Source organism: Coenobita brevimanus, chromosome 71, assembly GCF_032717465.1.
Source record: "Coenobita brevimanus isolate Jiangsu-jjx chromosome 71, ASM3271746v2, whole genome shotgun sequence".
Taxonomy (NCBI): Eukaryota; Metazoa; Arthropoda; class Malacostraca; order Decapoda; family Coenobitidae; genus Coenobita; species Coenobita brevimanus.
In genome coordinates, this window is record NC_137024.1 from 30,479,426 (window position 1) to 30,503,421 (window position 23,996).

The 23,996-nt window shown below is 42.7% G+C and overlaps 1 protein-coding gene across 1 annotated transcript in view; it reads left to right on the top strand.

Annotated features, from left to right (window-relative positions):
- LOC145406868 (protein wntless-like) overlaps nt 1-23,996 on the top strand; it is a 233,546-nt gene that overhangs the window by 101,321 nt on the left and 108,229 nt on the right. Inside the window, exon 6 of the mRNA XM_080277981.1 lies at nt 8,694-8,827. Coding sequence (XP_080134107.1) covers nt 8,694-8,827 — 134 coding nt within the window. The remainder of the gene's footprint in view (nt 1-8,693; nt 8,828-23,996) is intronic.

Genomic DNA, 23,996 nt, shown 5'->3' on the forward strand with positions numbered 1-23,996 from the left:
CTTCAAACGAATCACTCAGACAACCATCAACCATCACTTTACAAAATGTGTCCTCATGCATGTTCATAATGACCCTCACAAACTCCTCTGGTATTCCATAATGTCTCATGATCTTCCCCATAGTCTCTATCGAAACACTATCAAAAGCCTTTTCAAAATCAACAAAACAAAGACTTAACGGTACTCTCATTTCATTAACTTGTTGCATCAAATGCCTAACTATAAAGATCTGATCATTGCAACCACGTCCCTTTCTAAAACCAGCCTGTTCATCCCTCAGAATACCCTCAACCACCGGCTCCAACCTATTTAACAACACTCTACTGAAAACTTTCAAAGCTGTCGGTGACAAAGAGATTCCCCTCCAATTACCACATTCACTCAGGTCTCCCTTCTTCAGAACTTTAACAATCACACCATTCTTCCAAACTGATGGTAGTAACCCCGTCACCCATATCTTATTGAATAGCTTGGTCAAGATCATTATTAATCTATCCCCCTCCACTTTAAACATTTCCGGAAATAAACCATCCTCCCCTGGTGCCTTATTATTCTTTAACTGTTTTACTGCTTTCTCCACCTATATATATATATATATATATATATATATATATATACATACATACATACATACAGTATTACCCTGATATACCATACCCGTAGATGCGATACCCTGACTTAGCGATGGGGGGTACAAATACCACCACACCCCGTTACCTGATAGCAGAACCCCAGTTTAACGAAGGGCCCTCTGACGTCGTGTCCACAGGCAACAGGCCTAAATTTTGAATCGCGTGCATTCCTGCGGTCAGCTGAGCCCGCCCATCTCCCAAGATGCGCAGAAACGCTTGTGCTGGCCCCACAGCCATCGATCACCCTGCGTTCACCCATATCATTCTTCTTGCACCAGCCATCTCAGAGTGAGGAACTCGCTTATTTCCCACCCAGCCCGCATTGTGTTTCACCACCAACGTTGCAAGCTGCTATCATAGTGCATCGTAACTGTGTACGAGCAATGCCGTAAGTAGAGCAGTGATACTAATTGTGTGTGGAGAGCGATAATGTGTGATTTTTTGCCTAAATAAGTGTGATAATGTCTGATAAGGGTGCTGCTTATGGTGGGGCTCGTCTTGGTGCTAGTGGAGGCCTTAGTCGGGGTGGTAAGCGGCCTGCTAGTGTTGGTGCTGATGATGTTCCCATGAAGCTTGCTTGTAAGACTATGTCACTAGAAGTTAAACTAGAATTTCTTACGTGCCACGACAAAAGTGAAGGTGCGTGTGCTATCACCTAAGCTCTCCACCTGGCCCAGTTGACTGTCTCCACCATCATCAAGAAGAATGTGGCCATTAACCCCTAAACCGCGGGGTTGTTTTTGCTTGACTTGCGTGTCTCGCGGGCATATTCGCGCTCCGACAGACTCTCTAAAAATATTTGCCAAAAATCAGGTATTAGTCCTAGAATATTATAATTACATATGCATATGGCACATACCTTCAGCTTTCTCCTGGGATGTTTGTTGGGCCTTTGTCGAGTACTGTAGAACTTGTGGAGACCTCTGAAGTTGGGTAACAAAGTCTCCACTTTACACTTCCCGACAACCCGTAATATGATTACCACAGCCTGATATTATCACTAGAAACACTATTCTATGATTCTCAAATAGTTTGGAATCCATACTCCAAAAAAAAACCCACTGTGAAAGCAATGAAAACTACGAGCGTGTATGACCTTCCCACTTGCACTCGTTCGCCGCTGGTGTTTTGTCATTTATTATTCATAAAAACACTCACAATTTATATTTCTGTTACTGTATAACACATATATATCTACATTCTTTATCCATAAGTTTCCTTCAGTAATAGTAGTTTATTGTCACTGTAGGCATTCAATTTCTCTTTCAGTAAAATAGGTAGCATTCACTTTCTCGTCCTGTATACTGGCGTTGAGAGTGAATCTGTCACTTTCACTTCCACTTTCATAACTCATAGTATTCATACATGCTAGAGTGAAACTTTCACTTTCATTACTCGTAGTATATATACCCGTATTCTTATATTACAACTCATTTACATTTCTATTTACATTCTCTATTTTATTTACATTATTTATGTTTCTATTTTATTTACACTTATGCACTGTCACTTGCACTAACTTATAAAACTTTTTTCCACTATTCACTTATATTTCCATTCATTGCTTTCACTTGCTGTTTACACATTATTTACACATTACAGTATTTACATTTCCACTTGCACTATTTTACTCACCAGAAAGATCGTAGTCACTATCCATCATTTTCATTGATAAATTAGCCAGTTGAGAGTCACTTAGCCCTTTACCCCTTTCCACACGAGGTTTAGTAGGGGGTAGAGGTCACAGGGCCCTTTGCATGGGGCTAAAAAGCGGCGGAATTGGACAGGCGCGAATCCGACGTGGTTTCACCTTGAAAGACGATAGTAAACTGAATACAGTGTGGTGGCCTAGCTGCCTAGGGGGAGTGCAGTGCTGCCAATGTCAGCGTGGTGACAGCTGCTAATATATACGCTATGAAATGATTGGCAGGAAATCTAGACAATACATAATAAATTAGGTAGTTCCAGGTGAATGTAAATATCACTTAGGCTTCTCCCTTCCTTTCTTATATACATTTTTATTACAAGAATAGATTATACGGCATATTTCAAGGGGAAATAAACAGCGAAAATTAGTGAGTGAGTGCACGTGAGGTGTTGTCAGGTGATAATTAGCCAATTCCAGGTGTATGGCACTATCACTTACCTTATTTCTTTTTTGTATATATTATTTGGTATAAGAATAGGGCATAGGGCTTATTTCAATGGATGAAATCAGTGAAAAATTCCAGGGAAGATTTACTTAGCGTAGCATGGCCAGGCAGGCGAGAGGAGAAGGAAATGGAGGGGAGGTAGGGAGGGGAGTCAAGAACTGGGAGAAATGGCTAAATTGTCAACAATGGATGGGAGTACAGATGAGATTAGGAGTGCTGACTAGTGTTGGACATTGGCAGTACTGATAGATGATACAAGCCATGACTTTAAAGCCTGGGTGAATTCAAAATAACACAGAATCACAATAGTGACGCCCCGCGGTATGATCCCTTGCTCCCTAGCGTCACGAAAGTGACGTCTCGCGGTTAAGGGGTTAAGGCTGCTGATGGGGAGGTTGCAACCTTATCCGCCTCCCGTATCACCCACCAACGAGAACCTGCGATGAAAGAGCTGGAGCGGATTCTGTGCACGTGGGTGGAGGATCAGAACTGGCGCAAGGCACCCATGATCCAGGCAATTAAAATGCACTAAGGATCTCTCACTGTGGGATGAAATCAAGGTGAGGCGGGATCTTGATGATAGTGAGACCTTCAAGGTGAGCCATGGATGGTCTGACCCGTTCAGGAGGCGAGCTAACCTCCACCACGTGAAGATGTACAGAGAGGCGGCGAATGCAGATATGGTGGTGGTGGCAGTGTTTCCTGATGAACTGAAACGCATCATCCCGGAGGTTGGGTACAGTGTGAAGCAGGTCTTGAATTTTGATGAGACTGGGCTCTTTTGGAAGAGAATGTCCTCCAAGAAATATATTGCAGCAGAGGAAAAGTCTGTGCAAGAATTCAATCCCTCGAAGGACCACCTGACACTTCTGCTGGGGGGCAAGTACAGTATGTGATATATCAGGTTATAATGCTGTTCAGTATTAACCCCGTACCATAGTACTTGTAAGAAAAAAAATAAAATGAAAATAATCACAAAAATTAACATAAAGATTATCACCAGCCCTTGTACATTAGTGCTGCATGTATGTAAGTGCTGTGGAGGATGTGAGGATTAATATAAGTCGTGTATATCATTAGTCTAGTGCCTTCTGTTCATCACTAACTTGTTTCGGATTAGGGCCATTGCCTCGCTTGTCAGTTTCCACTGATGCAATTACAGTCACTTTGTTAAGTACAAAACAAACTCTGTGCTCAACTAACCTCTGAGTGCTGAGGAATGATGATCGACAAACATCATGTCACATTAGCACACTCAACACATTAACTAATGGTACGTGACGCATGATTTATGGCCCTTGACACAAGACTGCTTCATAGCATCACTTTTCACATGACTGTCAGTGTAACTGTTCTGTCTGTTATAATCACTCGTTGCCCAAAAAGCTGTATATAGATCACTCACTTCATCATTGCCCAATATGTTGAAGCAGCCACACCTACAAAGAGGACTGATTTTCCAAGCTGGCACTTTCATTTTGTGCTATAACTCATGTATGCTTCCCCAGCATTTTGTTTTTGCTTGGCAACTGCGTATTTCCAAGAAGATGGATCACGTTTTCACTTCCGTGTATGCTCAGGGAGACCTCCTGGTTGTCATCACTATGTAAGTCACTCATGTTGCGATGTAAATCACTGTAAATCTGAGGTGAAAATAATGTAATAAACCAAAAGCACATCTGTGTCGGTTACAGTGTAAACAGAACTGGGAAGGGCAGGATCTGGCCACACCCACCAGCCAACACACCGACAAAACACAGCTGCTGATTGGCTGTGAGTGTGACGTTATCATGAGACCCACTGCTCATTGGCAGCCTGGAGGAGTGTTTGCTGGCATGTTCATCTGTCTTCCACTACAACTTTCCTCGGAAGAGACACAGGCACATGTACCAACCTGCAGGGTGTTGGGACAAAAATCTACCTTGTTGTATAGGACTTTCAACCATGTTGTAAAGATGAACATGCTGTGAAAACATTTCCACTGGATAGAAAAATGGCGGATGAGCATGCTGCAACCTAAATCTTGGTTTTAGATATTTGGCACGTTTGTCGTTATTTGACTAAACGCCTCATATATATATATATATATATATATATACTGTGTATATATATATACAGTATATATATATATATACACAGTAAAAGTCCTATTATTCGGCAGCTGATTATTCGGTAGATTCGACATTTCGGCAGTTTTGAGAAATAGTCCCATTTACGAAAATCTTTGATTGTTCAGCAGATGTCCAGAATCATCTCGGCAGTCCAGGAAGTGTTATTTGTGACTTGTAGGCCTAATGTTTTATTACACTTCTTATGTAAAGGAGCGTTGTGGTGTGGATGTGGATGTGATAGGAAGCGTTATGAGGAACACACTGAGGTGGTTTGGCCATGTGGAGAGGATGGAGGGTGAAAGACTGACGAAGAGAGTGTATGTGAGTGAGGTGGAGGGGGGAAGAGGGAGGGGGGGGCCGAGGATGAGATGGAGGGATGGGGTGGAGAGGTATATGAGAGAGGGGGGTGTGAGTTGGGAGCAGGGCAGTGAAATGGCGGGGGACAGGGCGACTTGGAGGCGATTTGTTTGTGGCCACCCCAAATGGGATTGAGGCGTCTGGCAATAGATAGATAGATAGATGGATGTTTACTAATTTCTATATTTTTTTCAGATTCAGGTATAGTACTGTATTGATTACAATATTGCACTGTATCATACAGTACAGTAACCACCCCCACCAAATTAGCGAGGGTTACGTTCCAAGCCCCCTCGCTAATTCTTGAAATTCTTTCATTCTTGACGCCTTCCTGAAAATGACATTTACCGGTAATTGCGTAGCCCATGAACCACTGATACTGTAATGCATTACCCATAAATCAATGTTGCTTGTTAAATCAGTTTCCCCGTTGTTTTTAGCTGTACGGCTGTGACAGCTCTAGCATTTTTATTCCTCAGCATAATGATGGAAGGGACTGTCCTGTTTAACTAAACCTAACCTGATTGAGTTTAACTGTACCTAATAATTTAACCAAATCTAACCTAACCTAATGCAGAAAAATACTTCAAAATAAATTGGAGGAATATGAATTTCTAAGGTCTCTCTGATGAAAGTTAAACGTACATTTAGCACTCATTCATTTGTTCATTTTTGTGTTAAATGTGAAAGAGAGAGTATTGATGCAAACAGTAATATATCCCATTAACCCCTTAATAACCTCCGGCACTGAACAACCCTTTACAGTACTTATGTCAGTGATGTCAAGTTAGTGTGAGCTAAAGAAAACTAAACAATTATGGGGAGGGAACGAAGGTCACTGGTATGTTTACACGACTCTACGCTATGATTCCAAGCAGTCAGGGGGTCGGTTAATCTCAGATGTTTTCGCCCATTTGGTAAATGTACCGTAACTTTATCAATTTTTCTGTGACTCATAGCGAATCATAGCATGGGTTTAGGAAGCTAAATAACACATTGCTAGGTGAGCCAGACGATTATCTTCACATCTTTAAGAAAAATAAGTTGATTTAAGAAAAATGAAAGAAACTTACTCTATGTACTCAGAGAGGGATTAAATTTCTTGCATTTTCTTAAAGATGTGAAGATAATCGTCTGGCACACCTACCAATGTGTTATTTAGCTTCTTAAACCCATGCTATGATTTGTTATGATTCACGGGAGAAATTACAGAGTTACGGTGCATTTACCAAATGGGCAAAAACATCTGAGATTAATCGACCCCCTGACTGCTTGGAATCGTAGGGTAGAGTCGTGTAAACATACCAGTGACCTTCGTTCCCTTCCCATAATTGTTCACAGTTTTTTCATAGCTCACTAACTCGACATCATTGACATCGGTACTGTAAAGGGTTGGTCAATGCTGGAGGTTATTAAGGGGTTAATGGAATACATTACTGTTTTCATCAATACTCTCCCTTTTACATGTAAAAAAAAAAAAAAGCAAACAAAAGAATGAGCGCTAAATGTACGTTTAACTTTCATCAGAAAGACCTTACCAATTCATATTCCTTTACTTTATTTTATGCAATTTTCGGACTATTTTATTTTGTTTGGAAAATGTACTGGATACAGTACTCACTCCAAACATATTTGTATTAATATAAGTAGTGATGAGTTCATCAATGCAAGTGATGTACTGAGCTGGTAGGTAATATTCCGTACCATTTCGGCCATCCAGGAAGTGTTATTTGACTTGTAGGCCTACTGTGTCATTACATTTGTGTATGTTCATTAGTTTATATAGATATATTTCAGATTCAGGTATAGTGTTGTATTGATTGCAGTATTGTACTGTATACAATACTCTCTCCAAACATAGTTGTAATACCATAAGTGGTGATGACAGTGTTCACCAATATATGTAAGGTACTGAGTGGGTAGGTTTTTGATTATTCGGCAAATCCAATTTCTCGGCATCATCCCAGTCCCATAGATGCCAAATAATAGGACTTTTACTGTATATATATATATACACACATATATATTTATATATGTATACTTCACACCATATCGTATCACTAATAAAGGCTCCAGCATGCCTGCATGCATCAAACTTGGATACCTTATGGCGGCTTTCCACACTACTTGATTTCTGGCAACCTCCCTGTTCAGTCCCATATCCCTGAGGTCACACTCAACGACTGCGTCCGATTTGCCTCTAGCAACTTTATTCCCAACTTTCACTTGTCTCACCTTCCACACCCAATTGTCATCCTCCATCCTCTCAACATTCCCAAACCATGTATATCTGCCCCTCCTTATCCCAACACCAATAAATTCCATGCTCATTCTTCCTCTCAACTTTTCAATTACAATCCTAGCCCTCCCCCCCCCCCAGGCCTTGCATTCAAGGATGCACTACATATCCATCTAATCATTGTTATTTCTCTAAGTTTGAGCCTACAAATATCATCTTCCTTTACTGCCCAGTTTTCACTGCCATACAACATTATACTCCTAATACATGCCACATACAAAGATCCCTTAGCAGAGAGGGAGAGCCCTCTCAATATTAGGAAGGGTGACAGCTCCCTGAACTTCCACCAGCTACTCCTTACACTAGCACAGAGCTAGCTCCAGCCCTACCTCCAGCACATAATGTGCCCCCAAATAAAAAAACTCTCCACACACTCAAGAGACTCTCCACCAAGATCAGTCCTATCATGGCTGACAATCTTTATATGCTCTACCTGACGTTCCACACACATGAAATCAGCATTAGTTTACAGCTTACCTGTAATACCACTGCATCTCTTATGCACCCATTTATCATAAACACTGCACAAGGTTAAGTTACTTCCCACATCTTGTGGCAAACTGCACATGACCATACTTCCTCTTGTTTGATGGTACTCCCACCAGCCCTAGATGTCATCACTAGTCATTTACCCTCAAACCCTTGTGTCCCACTCTATCTCTACATTTCTTGAATCTTTATTTTGCCTCCCTTTCATTATCCACAATCAGTACTAAGTCATCAGCATACGACATCTCCTATGGGAGTGTATTTCTAAAGTCATGTGAGAGAGCTTCAAGCACCATGACAGACAGTAAGTGGCTCAGTATTTCTGGATTCTGCCCACCTTATCTGCAAGTGGGAAGTTGTGTGATGATGATGGTAATAATGATGTAGAGCCTCTGGAATAGGATGGGTACAGGACAATAATCGGTAAATAATGATGTAAAGCCTTTGGAGTAGGATGGATACATTACAGTAATTGTAACTGTATTAGACAGATGCCTGCAGACATAGCCAATGTAGCAGTGACTTTCAGCATTCTCACAGTAGACACTTGATTTGTACTTGACCAGCATGGGAGAAGTTAAATCAAGTAGTAACTCTTGCAGTGGATGGGCAGTTACAGGTACAGATATGCTCTCTGTCAATCTCCCTTTAGGTCCACTTGAGTACTTGACCCTGTACTTTGACTGCCCTTGGATGACGGTGGTGAGTGACATCCGGCAGGGGCTCTTCTATGCTTCACTCCTCTCATTCTGGCTCATCTTTACTGGCGAGCATCTCATGGTACGTGTTTGGTGTGTGGTGAGGGGTGATAATGTTTGGGGAAAACAGATGGTGTGTGGAGGAGAGGGATGAGTGTAGTGTGTGGTCAGAGGTGATAGTATGTGGTGGAGGGTTGATGGTAGTGTGTGGTGAGTGGTTGTGGTACTGTACTATAGTGTGTTGTAGAGAGGGGGGGTGGTACATGTAGTGTGTAGTTAAGGGTGGTAGTGTGTGGTGGAGATAGAAGTTGTGGTAGTGTATGGTGGAGAGAGGGGTGGTGGTAGTGTATGGTGGAGAGAGGGGTGGTGGTAGTGTATGGTGGAGAGAGGGGTGGTGGTAGTATGTGGTGGAGAGAGTGGCGATGGTAGTGTGTGGTGGAGAGAGGGGTAGTGATAGTGTGTGGTGAGCAGTAATGGTAGTTTATGATGGAGAAAGTGGTGGTAGTATTGTGTGGTGGAGAAAGGGGTGGTGGTAGTGTATGGTGGAGAGAGGGGTGGTGGTAGTGTGTGGTGGAGAGAGGGGTGGTGGTAGTGTGTGGTGGAACGAGGGGTGGTGGTAGTGTGTGGTGAATGGTAGTGGTAGTATGTGGTGAAGGGTGGTGGTAGTGTGTGGTGGAGATTGGTGGTGGTTGTGTGTAGTGAGGAGTGGTGGAGTGAGGGGGTGGTGGTAATGTGTGGTGAGTGGTAGTGATAGTGTATGGTGGGGAAGGGTGGTGGTAGTGTGTGGTGGAGATTGGTGGTGAGGAGTGGTAGACTGGTGGAGAGAGGGGGTGGTGGTAGTTTGTGGTGAGTGGTAGTGACAGTGTATGGTGGAGAAGGGTGGTGGTAGTGTGTGATGGAGAGGGGTGGTGGTAGTGTGTGATGGAGAGGGGTGGTGGTAGTATGTGGTGGAGAGGGGTGGTGGTAGTTTGTAGTGAGGAGTGGTGGAGAGTGGGGATGATTGTAGTGTGTGGTGAGGGGTGATGGTGTGGAGTGGAGAGGGATGATGGTAGAGTGGTGGAGAGAGAGGGGATGATGGTAGTGTGTGGTGAGGGATGGTGGTGTGCAGTGGAGAGGCATGACTGTGATTTATGGTGTGGGTTGGTGGTGTGTGGTGGAGAGGGATGGTGGTGGTAGTGTGCCATGGAGAGGAATGTGATAGTGTGCCATGGAGATGGATGGTGGTGTTAGTGTTCCATGGAGAAGAATGGTGGTGCTTTTGTGTGTGTGTGTGTGTGTGTGTGTGTGTGTGTGTGTGTGTGTGTGTGTGTGTGTGTGTGTGTGTGTGTGTGTGTGTGTGTGTGTGTGTGATGGAGAATAATGGTGGTGGTGTGTAATGGAGAGGGATAGTTATGGTGTGTGGTGGAGAAGGGTGGTGGATACTGTAGAGGTGGTGTGCAGTGGAGAGGAATTGTTGTGTTGTAGGGGCAGTATGTGGTGGAGAGTAATGGTGATAGTGTGCTGTGGAGAGGGATGGCATTGGTGTAGGGATGGTGTGCAGTGGAAACAGAGATTGGTGGTAGGGATGGTGTGGTAGTATATGGTGGAGAGGAATAGTTATGGTGTATGGTTAGTATGTAATGGAAAAGAAGGGTGGCAGTGTGCAGTGGAAGGAAGTGGTTGTGTGGAGAGGGATGATGGTGATCTAGGGGTAGAGAGGAGTGGAAGAGGAGTGGCGTAATATTATATGTTGGAGGGGGATGAGTGTGACGTTGAGTAGAAAGGGTGATTGTGTAGAGTGGATCAGTATGGTGTTGGGTATGATTAGAGATGGTAGTGGTGCATGATGGTTAAATTGTGGTGGTTGTGTATGGTAAAAGACAGTGGTGGTGGTGGTGGTGGTGTTTAGAGGAAATATAATTTTGGTAAGATATGGTGGAAGTGTGGTGATGGTAGAGATGTACCGATACCAAAATTTTGACTGATACCGATACCACAAAATTGGACTGATACCGATACCAGTGAGGGAGGGTGGTGCCTACCGTCTGAGGGCTGTGGCAGGGCCCTGAGCCGCTGATACAAGGCTACCAACCTGTCTTGTACATGTCCATGGTGGCAGATGTGGCTCATTACCAAAGAATGTACACTCAACCCTCGGCTATCACGGGTTCCGCTGTAGCGTATCTCGCTATCACCCTATATAAAAAACTACCCAAATACCTTTATCATGCACTAAATGCCCGTTATCGCTCATCGCAAATGTTCTGAAATTTCAAAAAGGCCAGGCTCCAGTGCTCCGCCCAGCCAACAAAAGCTTCACTCTGTGATTGGTCGTGTGATGTCAGCGCCAGCCGAGTGCTGATTGGCTGCCCAACCGAGTCTCCTGCTCGCCAAACCATTCAAGTGCGTGCCCTCAGACCGTGAACAGTGATAGCGAGAACAATAACTTTTTTTATGATAGGACCATGGCCAACGTACCCCTTCCCCATCCCCCTACCATCACCCAACATAATGCTGCGGCACCTGGCAGGGAAATAAAGAAGAGGGAGAACCTAAGCTATGCAGATAAACTGGAAATGTGAAACTTATAGAGAATGGTGAGACCAAGCGAAGTGTGAGGAAGAAACATAACATCAACGAATCAACTGTGAGGGGTATTTATAAGAATCGTGATCACATCATAAAACATGCTTATTTTTAGACTATTATATATTAATATGTGGTACAAAAAAGGTATCTTAGGGGTAAATATTGAGGTCATGGCACCAATTAGAATTACTGTCATGGCACCAATTAGAATTATTACCATAAGTTCTTCAATTCGGCTATCACGGTTTCGGCTATAGCACAGCCATAGCGGGACCAATTGGGAGTGATAGCCAAGGGTTGAGTGTACTGTATTACTATGCACCAGGTACTCAAAATACAGTAATCCCTGTACTTCCCGGACACCCACTTTCCGGACTCCCTGCTTACCGAACATTGTGGGCCTGGACCTTCGGAACCCAAAAATGGCCAAAAAAAAAGAAAAAAATACCCCCCAAATCCGAATTTTTTCCCACCTGTAATTTACGTTGGGTCTGGTTAGTACTTGGATGGGTGACCGCCTTGGAACACCAGATGCTGTTGGCATAACATTCTCCCTACGTGTCAAGTGGGGTTGGTGGAGGATTAGTGCCCCTCCCTGTAAAACAATTAACTCTAAGCCCTTGGCCACCCCGTTTGGGATACATGGCGTCTGGCAATGAATGAATTTGAGATTGCCGTGCGGCGCCAAACTGCCGTTTACACCACGGCCTCTTCACCCCTTCCTTCCTCCCCCTTCACCCCTTCCCAGTCACAGTTGCCATTTGGTATTTTCCATTACCAAATGTGGGCCAATTTGGTACTGAAAAGTTTGTTTGGTAGTGAATCAGCATGATCCATTACCAAACAGATATTTCACATGTATGAAGTTATAGAGAATGAAGACGGTGGACTGTCTGCTTTCCTTGATTAATCTGCTAGCATACATAGTGCAAAAATAAACATCTATATATCTATCTATTGCCAGACGCCTCAATCCCGTTTGGGGTGGCCACAAATAAATCGCCTCCACGTCATCCTGTCCCCCACCATTTCACTGCCCTGCTCCCAACTCACCCCCCCCTCTCTCATATACCTTTCCACCCTATCCCTCCATCTCATCCTCGGCCTCCTCCTCCCTCTTCCTCCCTCCACCTCACTCTCATACACTCTCTTCGTCAGTCTTTCACCCTCCATCCTCTCCACATGACCAAACCTCCTCAATGTGTTCCTCATAACACTTCCTATCACATCCACATCCACACCACAACGGTCCTTTATATCCTCATTCGTCAGCCTGTCTCTCCATGTGACTCCACAGGCTCCTCTTAAATAACTCATATCCACTGCTCTCACTCTTGACTTGTGTCCTTCCAACAACGTCCAAGCTTCACTTCCATACGTTAGAGTTGGTATCACAATACTGTCATGTAGTAACTTTTTCACTTCCATGCTCACTTCCCTGTTTCTTAACACTGCTTTCAAAGAACCAGCAACCATTCTTCCCTGCTGTACCCTTTCAAGCACTTCACCCTCCAAACCTCCATCCTTACTCATCACACTACCCAAGTACTTAAACGTACTCACATTTTCCAATTCTTCACCATCCAACCTCGCTGTACATTCACTGCCTTCACCTCTCTCAAAGACCATCACTTTACTCTTCCCTACATTCACCTTTAAATTCCGTTTCTTACACACTCTCCCAAACTCATCCACCAAGCCTTGCAGCTCCCCTTCATCTTCACTCAACAACACAGTATCATCTGCAAACAACAGTACAGGGAGTTTCCAAACACTATTCTCTCTCACCAGGGCCACTCCAACATCCACAACCCTACCTTGTACGTACCTCTTTTATTACCCCATCCATGAACAGATTGAACAACCATGGAGACATGACACATCCCTGTTTCAACCCAACCTCCAAAGAGAAAAATTCATGCTGTTGATTATAAGGAGAGTGATTATTTTCATCTGTACATATAATTAGTTGAGATTAAATGCTTCCTTTAAGAATTTGGTAATGAAAAGTCAAATTTGGTAATGAAAATTGAGGAGTTTGGTTATGTGGCCAAGTACAGATCTGGCAACCCTGTCCCCAGTTACTGCCTAACCTTCGTTCAGGGAAGATGTCCATCGTAATGGATGCCACACGTGCTCGTTTTTTATGAATAAACAGTGAATAAACTGCAATACCTCGCCGCTAGACCACATGGGAATTTACAGTATTGTGCAGTGTTAAGAAATTAGAATTTAGAGTGCAAAGGATTAAGTGTGGAGTTTAAAGTAGCGGTTGAAACTGGCGTGGTTCAGTTAAGAAGAATGTGCAGTGTTAAACAATTATAACTCACAGTGCAAAGAATTAAGTGTAGCACAACACTGGATTACTGTACGTGCTTCAAGAGCATTTTCACAATTACCAGAGCCATAGAGAGTTAGAGGAGGTGGCCTCAGATGTGCTGTAAGTACAGTACCCTGTACACTGCTAGGCCTAAGTATTTTCCATACTCACTTCTAATTCCTCATTCTCTGGTTCCTTTTCATTTATTTCATGCTTTATGTCCATTATTGGTGTGAATAGGGTCTTAAATAGGTGCTATGCATGTCCGGTAGGGAGTTATTTAGGTGGCTTTCAAAGTTAGGCTGAGTTAGGGTCATAAGTACCAGTCCAGCAGGCAGAGGCCCACTTTCCGGACGGGACCTCTTTCCGGACATGCCTTTGGCTCTAGTATGTCAGATAGTGGAGGGATTACTGTTATATGATACTATCTATCTATCTATCTATTGCCAGACGCCATAATCCCGTAAGGGGTGGCCGTTTGACTTTGAGTTACAGTATTTGTTTTACGGGGAGGGGCACTAACCCTCCACCAACCCACTTGTTGACACATAGGGAGCACATATGGTTTGGTTATATGGTTACCACCCAGCGTTGTAAATGGTTTCCTGTCTTACAGGAAACCATTTGGCTTGTCACTCAATGTAAAGCTACCTGTAAAGGAAAGAAAAACAATAAGAAGAGACAGGTAAGATGGAAAAAATAGGAAGAGAGGAGGACAGACACAGAAAAAGAATGATCATGGCTAAGGAAGAAGTAAGCAGCACTACATCAAGTGAGTGGGTGATGGTCGCCACCACCTACCACTATATGATACTAAATAATTGGATATTACCAATAATTTATTTCTCATCCCTATAAAACATCCAATTCTATTTAACAAAATACCTTCCAGTGAGTGATATGCCATGCCCTAAATTCCTTTTAAGTATTGGTAGTATTGGCAGAAAATCAGCTGATACCGATTCCGATACTGATACTCTAAAAATGGGCAGATACCACCGATACTGACACCAATACCGATACATCGGTACATCTCTAGGTAATGGTGATGTAAGATGGAGAGGTGATGGTGCATTTTTATTGTAGTGGGGAATGGAGATAGGGAATAGTATAGAGTGGAGAGGGATATTGATGGTGTACAGCAGTGAGAGATGGTGATGAAGTAAGGGTGATGTGTAGTGGGTAGTGTAGTTATTATGTAGGGTTCAGAATGATAGGGATTGCCTATGGTTTGGGGAGGTAGTGGTAGTGTGAGTTGATGAGGGATGATGGTACTGTAGTATGATAAAGTCATGGATGATTTTATTGTATTGGAGTTTTTGGCATGTTGATTTGGAAATGGGTGTGCATATGATGAGTGAGGAAGGAACTTTCCCCCCCCCCCCATGAAATGTGGAGATTTTGTTTTGAGTGGAATTCCGTTGGGGTATATGGTAGTATTAATAGTGTGTGGTTTATAATTGGTTGATGTGATTTTAATTGTTTGGGATGTAGTGTTAATAGTGTGTGGTTATATGGTTGATGTGATTGATGATAGGTGTTTAGATGTAGTTAAGGATGCAGTTGACACTTGGCATTGTGAGGTTGGTGTTTAGTGAAGAGCTTGCTGATTTGTATAATGTGGTGTGTTTTGCATCAGTGTAGGTGCTGGTATTGAAAATAGAGAGTGTCATGTTTGAGACAGACTCGGTGAAATGGAATATAGTCCACAAAGTTGTAGCTCATCTGTAACTTACAGTTAAATCAGCATTTGCTTTAATGTTTTAATAATTCAGTGGCAAGCACAAAAATCAGCCTGATTATTTTAGTACTTTGCTAATAAGATTATTTCTTTGGAATCTGAAATTAAAACAAATGAAATAATGTATGTAGGTTTTGAACTTGAATTGTATAATGTGGAGTAGAAAAGTTTATTTATCAAAATATCAGATAAAGTTTATTTGTTTATTTTTTTCTGGTAGTCCTACTGTGTGCCCCATACCTTCAGATGCCATCACTTAAGCATTAATACCCACTGTCCATAATTAATATATGCTGGGGCTGTCTCATTCAGGACTGGTATGATGGTATTAGCTGGAGTGTTTTTATTTTAATTAATTAATTTATTTATTTTTATTTTTATTTTATTTTTATTTTTTTTTTATGACATGTCAATGGGTCTTGTGGAAGACTATTACAGTTTTAAAATGAAATTCTGGTCATCCAACTGTTTCTTGCCCTAGCATGGTATCAGACTCACATTCTTCCAGACATAAGACTGCTTTCCTAACTACCTGATGATGTTACTTGCACTTTGCTCTGATTAATATCATATGTTAATATTCAGATCAGAAGAAACTTATTCAGGCTGAAGTATACCAGATAATAATTTTCAGTTCAGATGAGACCCATTCTGGCCAGAGGGATTAGGAACAATGTCCAATACATAATGCTCCATCCTGATAACATACTCTGTATATTAACCCTGTCAGCTTTCTGGTTTGGGCAGGTTATGTCTGTGTTAGAGTCAGCTGCACTTGCGCTGACCCACATCTTTGCATCGCGATGTTTTTCTTTTATCACCCTTTGTAAATACACTTTTCATGATAGAATGTTAGTTTTGGTGTCATTTTAAAGCTGAATAGTTGTAATTGTAGTATGTTCAAAATAGGAAAGCAAAAAAAAATAAAAAGTCAAAATGATGAGTTGAAATTAGGCAAAAGCCAACATTTTTGTACCTTGCTGTAGAAAAATATCCAGCATAATACCGTACCTAATAAAGATATATAAATCTGGTTTAAACCATGCAAAACTACAGTAAATTACCTTTACAGTGGTATGTAGATTATGGTTATTTCTGCATTTGTTTGCACAGTAAAGCAAAAGGAGAAAGATGCACAATTTTTTATGATTCTTGGCTGCATATTCACTTCGCAATCATTTTCTTTGATCGGTCAGTGTAAATTCACTCACTATGATTGGATGCTGGTTGTGGTGTTATTTTGAAGCTGAATAGTTGTACTTTATCATAGTATGTTTAAAAAAGGAAAACAAAGAAAATAAAAAATCAAAATAAGTTGAAGTTATGCAAAAACCAAAAATTTTATGCCTTGCATAGAAAAATATTAGGCAAAAAAAAATGATAAAGATATATAAATCTGGTTTAAACCATGCAAAACTACAAAACTACTGTCTGCCACGCACAGAGCAAGCATTCCATAACATCACGCCCACGTCTCTTTGTTATGATGCATAAATGCAATTGATTAGAAAATACAGTATCTTAAAAGGACGCATAAGTGCGTCATCAGAATCTCTGAGGCTGGACTTGAAATGACGCGAAAATGTGTCATCAAAATCTCAGAGGGTTAATCAGGCTGACTCCAGTTGATTTTTCTTATCTCAAGTGGAGGGGTTTAAAGGGCACATCTGAGTGAGTTTGAGGGTGGGAGGTGGGGGAAGGCCAAGAAGAAAGCTGGATGTGATAAGTGACTTTGATGAAGTTTGTTTTGGAAGTTACGGAAGCAAAAGCATTGCAGAAGGTTAGAAATAGATTTTATATTTTTTATGTGTCTGACTCTGGGCATAGGCTTCACAACCTGTTCCCAAGGCCTAGTACTAGTCCTCCAGCATACCATACACCTCCACATGGATAGGTGGAGTAGTTTTATGGAAATGCACATACTAAGGGTTACACTTTTTTTTTTTTTTTTCCCACCAGTTGATGCAGTGCTTACTGTCCCACATTTGTGACACACAGATAGTGAAAAATAATGTGTGGATGGTTTTGTAGACAGATGAAGCATAAAAGTTTGAAGATTTGAATGATGAGTATATGGATGTGTGGGCCATTTCACAGGGTACTTGCATGGTGGTTCAACTATTGTGCTCTGCTTCTGCATGTAGACCTTACCCATCCCATATATTTTTAGAAAATGGGTTAGGATGGTGATGATGATGGAAGTGGAATGTATCTGCTTCATCAGATATGCTAATGGGACAACCTTCTCTACAGTTGGTCTTTGGAAACTCTAAAGCATTAAACTAATGGTGGTTCCTTCTTGTGTGTTAATTTTTCTTGCCTTGCTTGTATATTATGTTATGCCTGGTGAATTAGATGCCAGCCAGGGTGATGGTTTAGCGCTGCATATGGGTTTAAGGGAGTTTGATTATGTAGTGCCACCTGGACAGTAGCTTGACCACCAACCCTTAATTATTCAGAACTATTATGCAACCTCAGGCCATGACACCCCACAAAGATAATAGTGTATTGACTATTACCGAATTAAGCCTCCAGCAAGCTTGTTGTCACTTTCATCCTAGATAAACATGTTAAGCATTTACTTAGCAGTTTGCACATGAAAAACAATGCTGTGTTTGTTATGAGTGAGGATTCAGCCATCTGATATAATTTAGCTTGTGTTTGAAACTTGCTTGTGATGGCTGATGGCCAAGATTTTGGGTCACTAGTAATAAGCATATGTGAAGGTTGTTACTTAGTCTTATGGTGTCCTTCTGAGATGGGTTACTGCTTGGTTCCTTGACTAACACAAATGTCTTGTCTCTCTCTTCTTGCATGCTGCATCTGCTGGGACAATGTGTGAAGATTGCAGTAAGTGGATGGTGTTGCTGCGAACATTGTACTGTACTTTGAACTTAACCCTTTAGTCAGGTTTTGTGTAATATTAATTTATTCTTGTTACATCCAGATGTTGTTTACTTTGAGAGAGCTCACATATAGTGAAGAGGTTAATGAAGGCTGCATCTACCCTCTTTAGTTCAAAATGTCTATCCAGAGCCACATAAATTGTCGGAGATATCAAGACTAACTTATAAATGTTACTGGATTTAAAGGCTCAAGGATCACATGAATGATTTACCCCGATTAGGATACTTTATTCGTTCATTCGTTTGTTTTCGAAGGCTCCAACATGCTTGCATGCATCGGCTTTGGTCGTCTAATGGCAGCATCCATGCTGCTCGATCTCTGGCAGCTCCCCTATTCAGTCCCTTATCCCTGAGGTCACACTCAATGACCTCATCTCAGGTCTTTTTCGGTCTACCTCTCACAACCCTACTCCTAACATTAACGCTTCTCACTTTCTGCACCCAATTATCATCCCCCATCCTCTCCATATGCCCAACCCATCTCAATCTACGTCTCCTCCTCACAACACCAGTACACTCCAATCCCATCCTACCCCTCAACTCTTCCATCATAAACCTAGCTTCCCCAGACCCCGGTACCTTTTGTAGGCTTTCTCCTTGTTGTGGACAGCATTAGAACAAGCAAGATTAAACCAAGTTTTTATTACACTAGTCAAAGGATATGAGAAAGGAATGTGTGCTTCCATGCCCAAAAGAATAATCTCCATAATGCACAAGGCACACTCAGATGTCTCTTGGCCATGGAAGCAATAATCACTCCAGGGAAAATCAAAGAAGTACTGCCTGAGGCCCTCCCAATCAGCGGCTCCAAAGTGCCACAACCAACGTTTCTTTGGCCGTACTGGGGTGATAGGACAGGTTAAGGTGATAAGGTTGTGATTGGAGGAGCCCAATTGATAGAAAAGATTAACTGCATAAGCAGAAGGATTAGTTGTAAGGAAGAGGTCAAGTATGTTGGAACTCTCTCCGAGGCGATCAGGGATACGGGTAGGGTGCTGTACAAGTTGGTGTAGGTCATTAAGGATAGAAAAGATGTAGGCTTGTTCACCAGGTGCATCAGTGAAAGGAGAGGAGGCCAAAGGTGATGGTGAACATTGAAATCTCCTAGAATAGAGATATCAGAGAAATGAGAAATGGATAGAATGTGTTCCATCGTAGAAGTAAGATAGTCAAAGAATTTTCTTAGTCAGCAGAATTAGGGGATAGTTAGGAGAATTAGGGGATAAGTAAACAGCACAGATATATTCAGTCAGAGAATGACAGGAAAGACGAAGCCAGAGAGTAGGGAAATCGGAAGATTCAAGTTGAGGAAAGTGAGAGCAAGATATATGCTTGCGTACATATGCACAACAGCCAACTTTAGCTTTGAAATGAGTGCAGAGAAAGTAGGAGGATACAGGGAAGGGTTTGCTACTAGTTGCCCCAGACAGCTGAGTCTCAGTTAGGAAGAGAAGGTGAGGTTTAGAGGAGGAGAGGTGGTGTTCAGCAGAGAGAAAGTTTGAGGAAAGGCCGTGAATGTTGCAAAAATGAAGAAGTGAGTCAGACAGTGGTTCCAGGCATCTTGCTGGGTTGTCAGCGGAAGAGGGACAGATGGTGGGGCCATTTATGGTTCCCCCCCCCCCAGGACTCCGAGGCTTGATGTTGAGATGCCATTTTGCTAGTATTGAATAGGAAGTGTAGTGTGTAATGTGCGTGTAGTTTGGTACTGGAGAGCATGCTGGCCTACTTTCTGTGTTAATGAAACACTGAAAGGGTTCAGCAAAGGGGGATGGTCAGGAGCTAGCCCTGAGAGCTGATGAAACGGGAGCTTCAGCTCTTCCTGTCATTAGCTTTCCATCCACCTTGAGAGTACTTCACTGCCCAGCCGGTGCTACAGTCTACTGCCCAAGTCACACTACCATACAGCATTGCATTCCTAACACATGCTGCATACAAAGATCCCTTAGCATGAAGGGAGAGTCCTCTCAGTGTCAGGAGAGGCAACAGCTCCCTGAACTTCTTCCAACCACTCCTCACTGTAGCCACAGAGCTAGCTCCAGCCCCACCTCCAGTACATAGCATGTCTCCCATATAACAGAACTCATCCACACACTCAAGACATTCACCAGCAAGTTCAGTCCTTTCACGCCTGGTAATATCCACCTGCTCTCCCTGACACACCACACACATGAAATCAGCATTATCTCGCAGTCTATCTCTAATACCGCTACGTCTTTTATACACCCACTTATCACAGACACTGCACAAGATGGAATTTCTTCCCACGCCCTTGTGGCAAATCGCACGTGATCACTGTCCCACTGCTTTGACAGTACTTCCGCCAGCCCTAAATACCTTCACTTTTGTTTTACCTGCATTTACTTTTAAGTCCTTGTGCCCCATACCAAGTCTCCACTTCCTAAATCTTTCCTCAGCCTCCCTTTCATTCTTTGCAGTCAACACCAAATCATCAGCATACAACACTCCCACAGGAGTCCATTTCTGAAGTCACGTGAGAGGGCTTCAAGTACCATGATAGACAACAAGGGGCTCAAAACGGACCCCTGATGCATACCAACATTCATGGAAAACTCATCACTCAGATCTCCATTCACCCTTACCTGGGTGCAGGCACCTACATACTGTACATGGCCATAACTACCCTAACCAGCCACTCCTCGATACCAAGCTTTCTCATTTCCCACTTCACCACTTCTCTAGGGACTCTTGTCAAAGGCCTTCTCCAAATCAACAAAGTACAATTCTCTTTTCTTTCCTATATCTTTGTCCTGAAGCTGTCGAACAGTGAATATGGCATCTATGGTCCCATTGCCTGGCATAATCCCAAACTGCATCTCATCAGTACTCACTCTTTCTTTAATCATACCATGAAGAACTCCTTCCATTACTTCATTATGTGGTGCAAAAGCTTTATACCTCAATAATTTCCTCTTTCCAGGGCATCACGCTTCCCCTTGTACACATTTACAATTACACTCTTCAGTCAATCATCTGGGACAACACACTCATGTATAATCGTATTTATCAGGTCAGCCAGTAACCCATCTCACTCCTATATCTCGTGAGGCTTTCAACATTTCAGCATTCAACCTAGACACACCAGCTGCCTTCCCCACCTGCATCCTGCCTTACCGCCTCTCTCACAGTAGTAGCATCAATCAAAGGCCAAGAGCCAGACACTGGATCTTCTGGCTCCAAGCCTTCTCTATCTCAGTCAGACTCCTTATTCAACAGCCGGCTGTAATGCTCTCTTCATGCAACACTAATATCCCCACTGTTCACCACTGCCCTTCCTTCATCATTCTTAACAAACTGCTCACCTATGATATCTTTATTCTCCCTCTTCATCTGATTTGCCACCTTAAATATCATATTCTTCCTTTTCATACGATTTAGGTTATCAAGTACAAGTCTCTGTGACTCAGACTTCGCCCTGTAAACCTCTTTTCAACACTTGGCAGCCAAGTATTCCTCTCTGTTACCACCCATCCATCATTCCCAGAAAAGCCTTCTTTTCTTCCTTAACTGCAGCTTCTACATCCTCATCCCACCAAGTCACTTTATGTGTTGGTGTGCCTCTTGTCCATCCACATACTGAATCAATAACTCTCAAGAGTTTGGTCTTGAGGGCTCTGTACTGTTCATAAACACTTCTGACAACGTCTCCCTGTTCAGCCACTACTCTCCTCATCTTGCTGTAAAAGGCATCACATACTGCTTGGTTTTTCAGATTCCATAGTTTCCTCCTAGATGTGTATGTCCTCTTTTTCATCACCCACTCCTTAAGCACCATGTCACATATCAATAATTTGTGCAGCTGCACACACTTCTCACTCCCTATAACGTTAACATCCCTCACTAACCTTCTATCGGCCCTCTTGGCCAGAAAATAGTCTGTCTGGCTGCTATTTTCTCCAGACTCGTATGTAATCAACCTACTCTCTCTTCCTAAAATGTGTGTTGCACACAGTCATGTTCATTGCCTCCCCAAATTCGAGTATCCTTTCCCCTTCCTCATTTCTCGTACCATATGCACATCCCCCGTGTACTACTTCATATCTTTGAGCTGCTTCACCCACATAACCATTTAAATCTCCCCCATACCACTTACCACATGTATTAAGTCATCCCAAATTTTATCCTTCTCTGCCTCATCCAAGCCTGCTTGTGGAACATATGCCAGTAGAATTGCAAACACCATCCCACCGGACAAAATTTTCACTACTACTCTCCTATCTCTTACTCATAACATTCATGACATAATTCAACCATTTCTCCCTAACCAACACCCCACACCCCCATATCCATCTGTCCTACCCTGCCAAAACTACTTATAGCAACAGTCCCTCCCAGCAATCTTTCTGGCTGATCCTCCCCTATATACAGTATAGGAGAGAAAATGGAATTGACTTTATTTTTGCTAATTTTGAGAAGGCCATTGACAGAGTCCTAGGGAGGTGAAGTGGGCAATGAGAAAGCTTTGGATCGAGGAGTGGATAGTTAAAGAGGGTATGGATATGTACCAGGTGAGAGTGAATGGAAATATAAGTGCTGAGTTTTCCTTGAATGCTGGCATGCATCAGGGGTCAGTCTCAGGCCCCTTAATGTTTGTTATGATGCTTGAAACTCTGTCGTGTGACTTCAGATATGGACTTCCATGGGAAATTTTTTTATGCTGATGCGTTGGTGATGATTGCAGAGAATGAAAAGAAGGGGAAATAAAGATTCTGGAAATGGAGAGATGAAATAGGGCAGAAGGGTTTGTGAGTATCCATCCATCCATCATCCAATCCTATATCACCCCATGAGGAGCGTAGGAACCCGGGGCTAGGCAAGTTGGTCCCTGAGTGGCATTACGTGAACAACAAACCCCAACCACCCCTTGGATATAAACCTACACAGGCTGAATCCAATCAGAGCGCCTTAAGTGTCCACTAAACCACCAGACGCCATAATTTGGTTATATGGTTACCGCCCAGCATAGTAAATGGCTTCATGGTGTACAGGAAACCACTTGACTTGTCACTGAGAGCAGAGTCATCCATAGGCAGAAGGAAGAGGAAAGAATGAAGGAAAGAAAGACAGAAGAGGGAGTGTAAAGTCACCTGTAGGCAGAAGGAAGAGGAGAGAATGAAAGAAAGACAGAAGAGGAAGGAAGGAAGGGAGAGAGGAAAAGGCATAGGGCAGACATCCGAAGCAGCACTACATCAAGTGAGTGGATGGTGAGTGCCCCCACCAATGAATGTGAGTAAAACAAAAGTGGTTATATCAAGGGCTGGTGGCAGTACTGTCAAGGCAGAAGGAATGTGGCCATGTGCAATTTGCCTCAAGGGTGTGGGATTCTGTGGGAAGTAACTCCGTCTTGTGCAGTGTTTGTGGTAAGTGGGTGCATATGATATGGAGTATTATTACAGGTAAGCTGTGAGATAATGCTGATTTCTTGTGCATGATGAGCTGGGAACAACAGGTAGAGATTGTCAGGCATGAAAGGTTTGATCTTGCTGATGAGTCTCTTTTAGTGTGTGGATGAGTTTTGCTATTTGAAGGACATGTTCTGGAGGTGGAGCTGAAGCTAGCTGTGTGGCTAGGGAAAGGAGTGGTTCGAGGATGTTCAGGGAGCTGTTGCCTCTCCTTTCAATGAGAGGGCTCTCCCTCCTTGCTAAGGGATTTTTGTATGCGACATGTGTTAGGAGTGTAATGCTGTTTGGTAGTGAGACCTGGG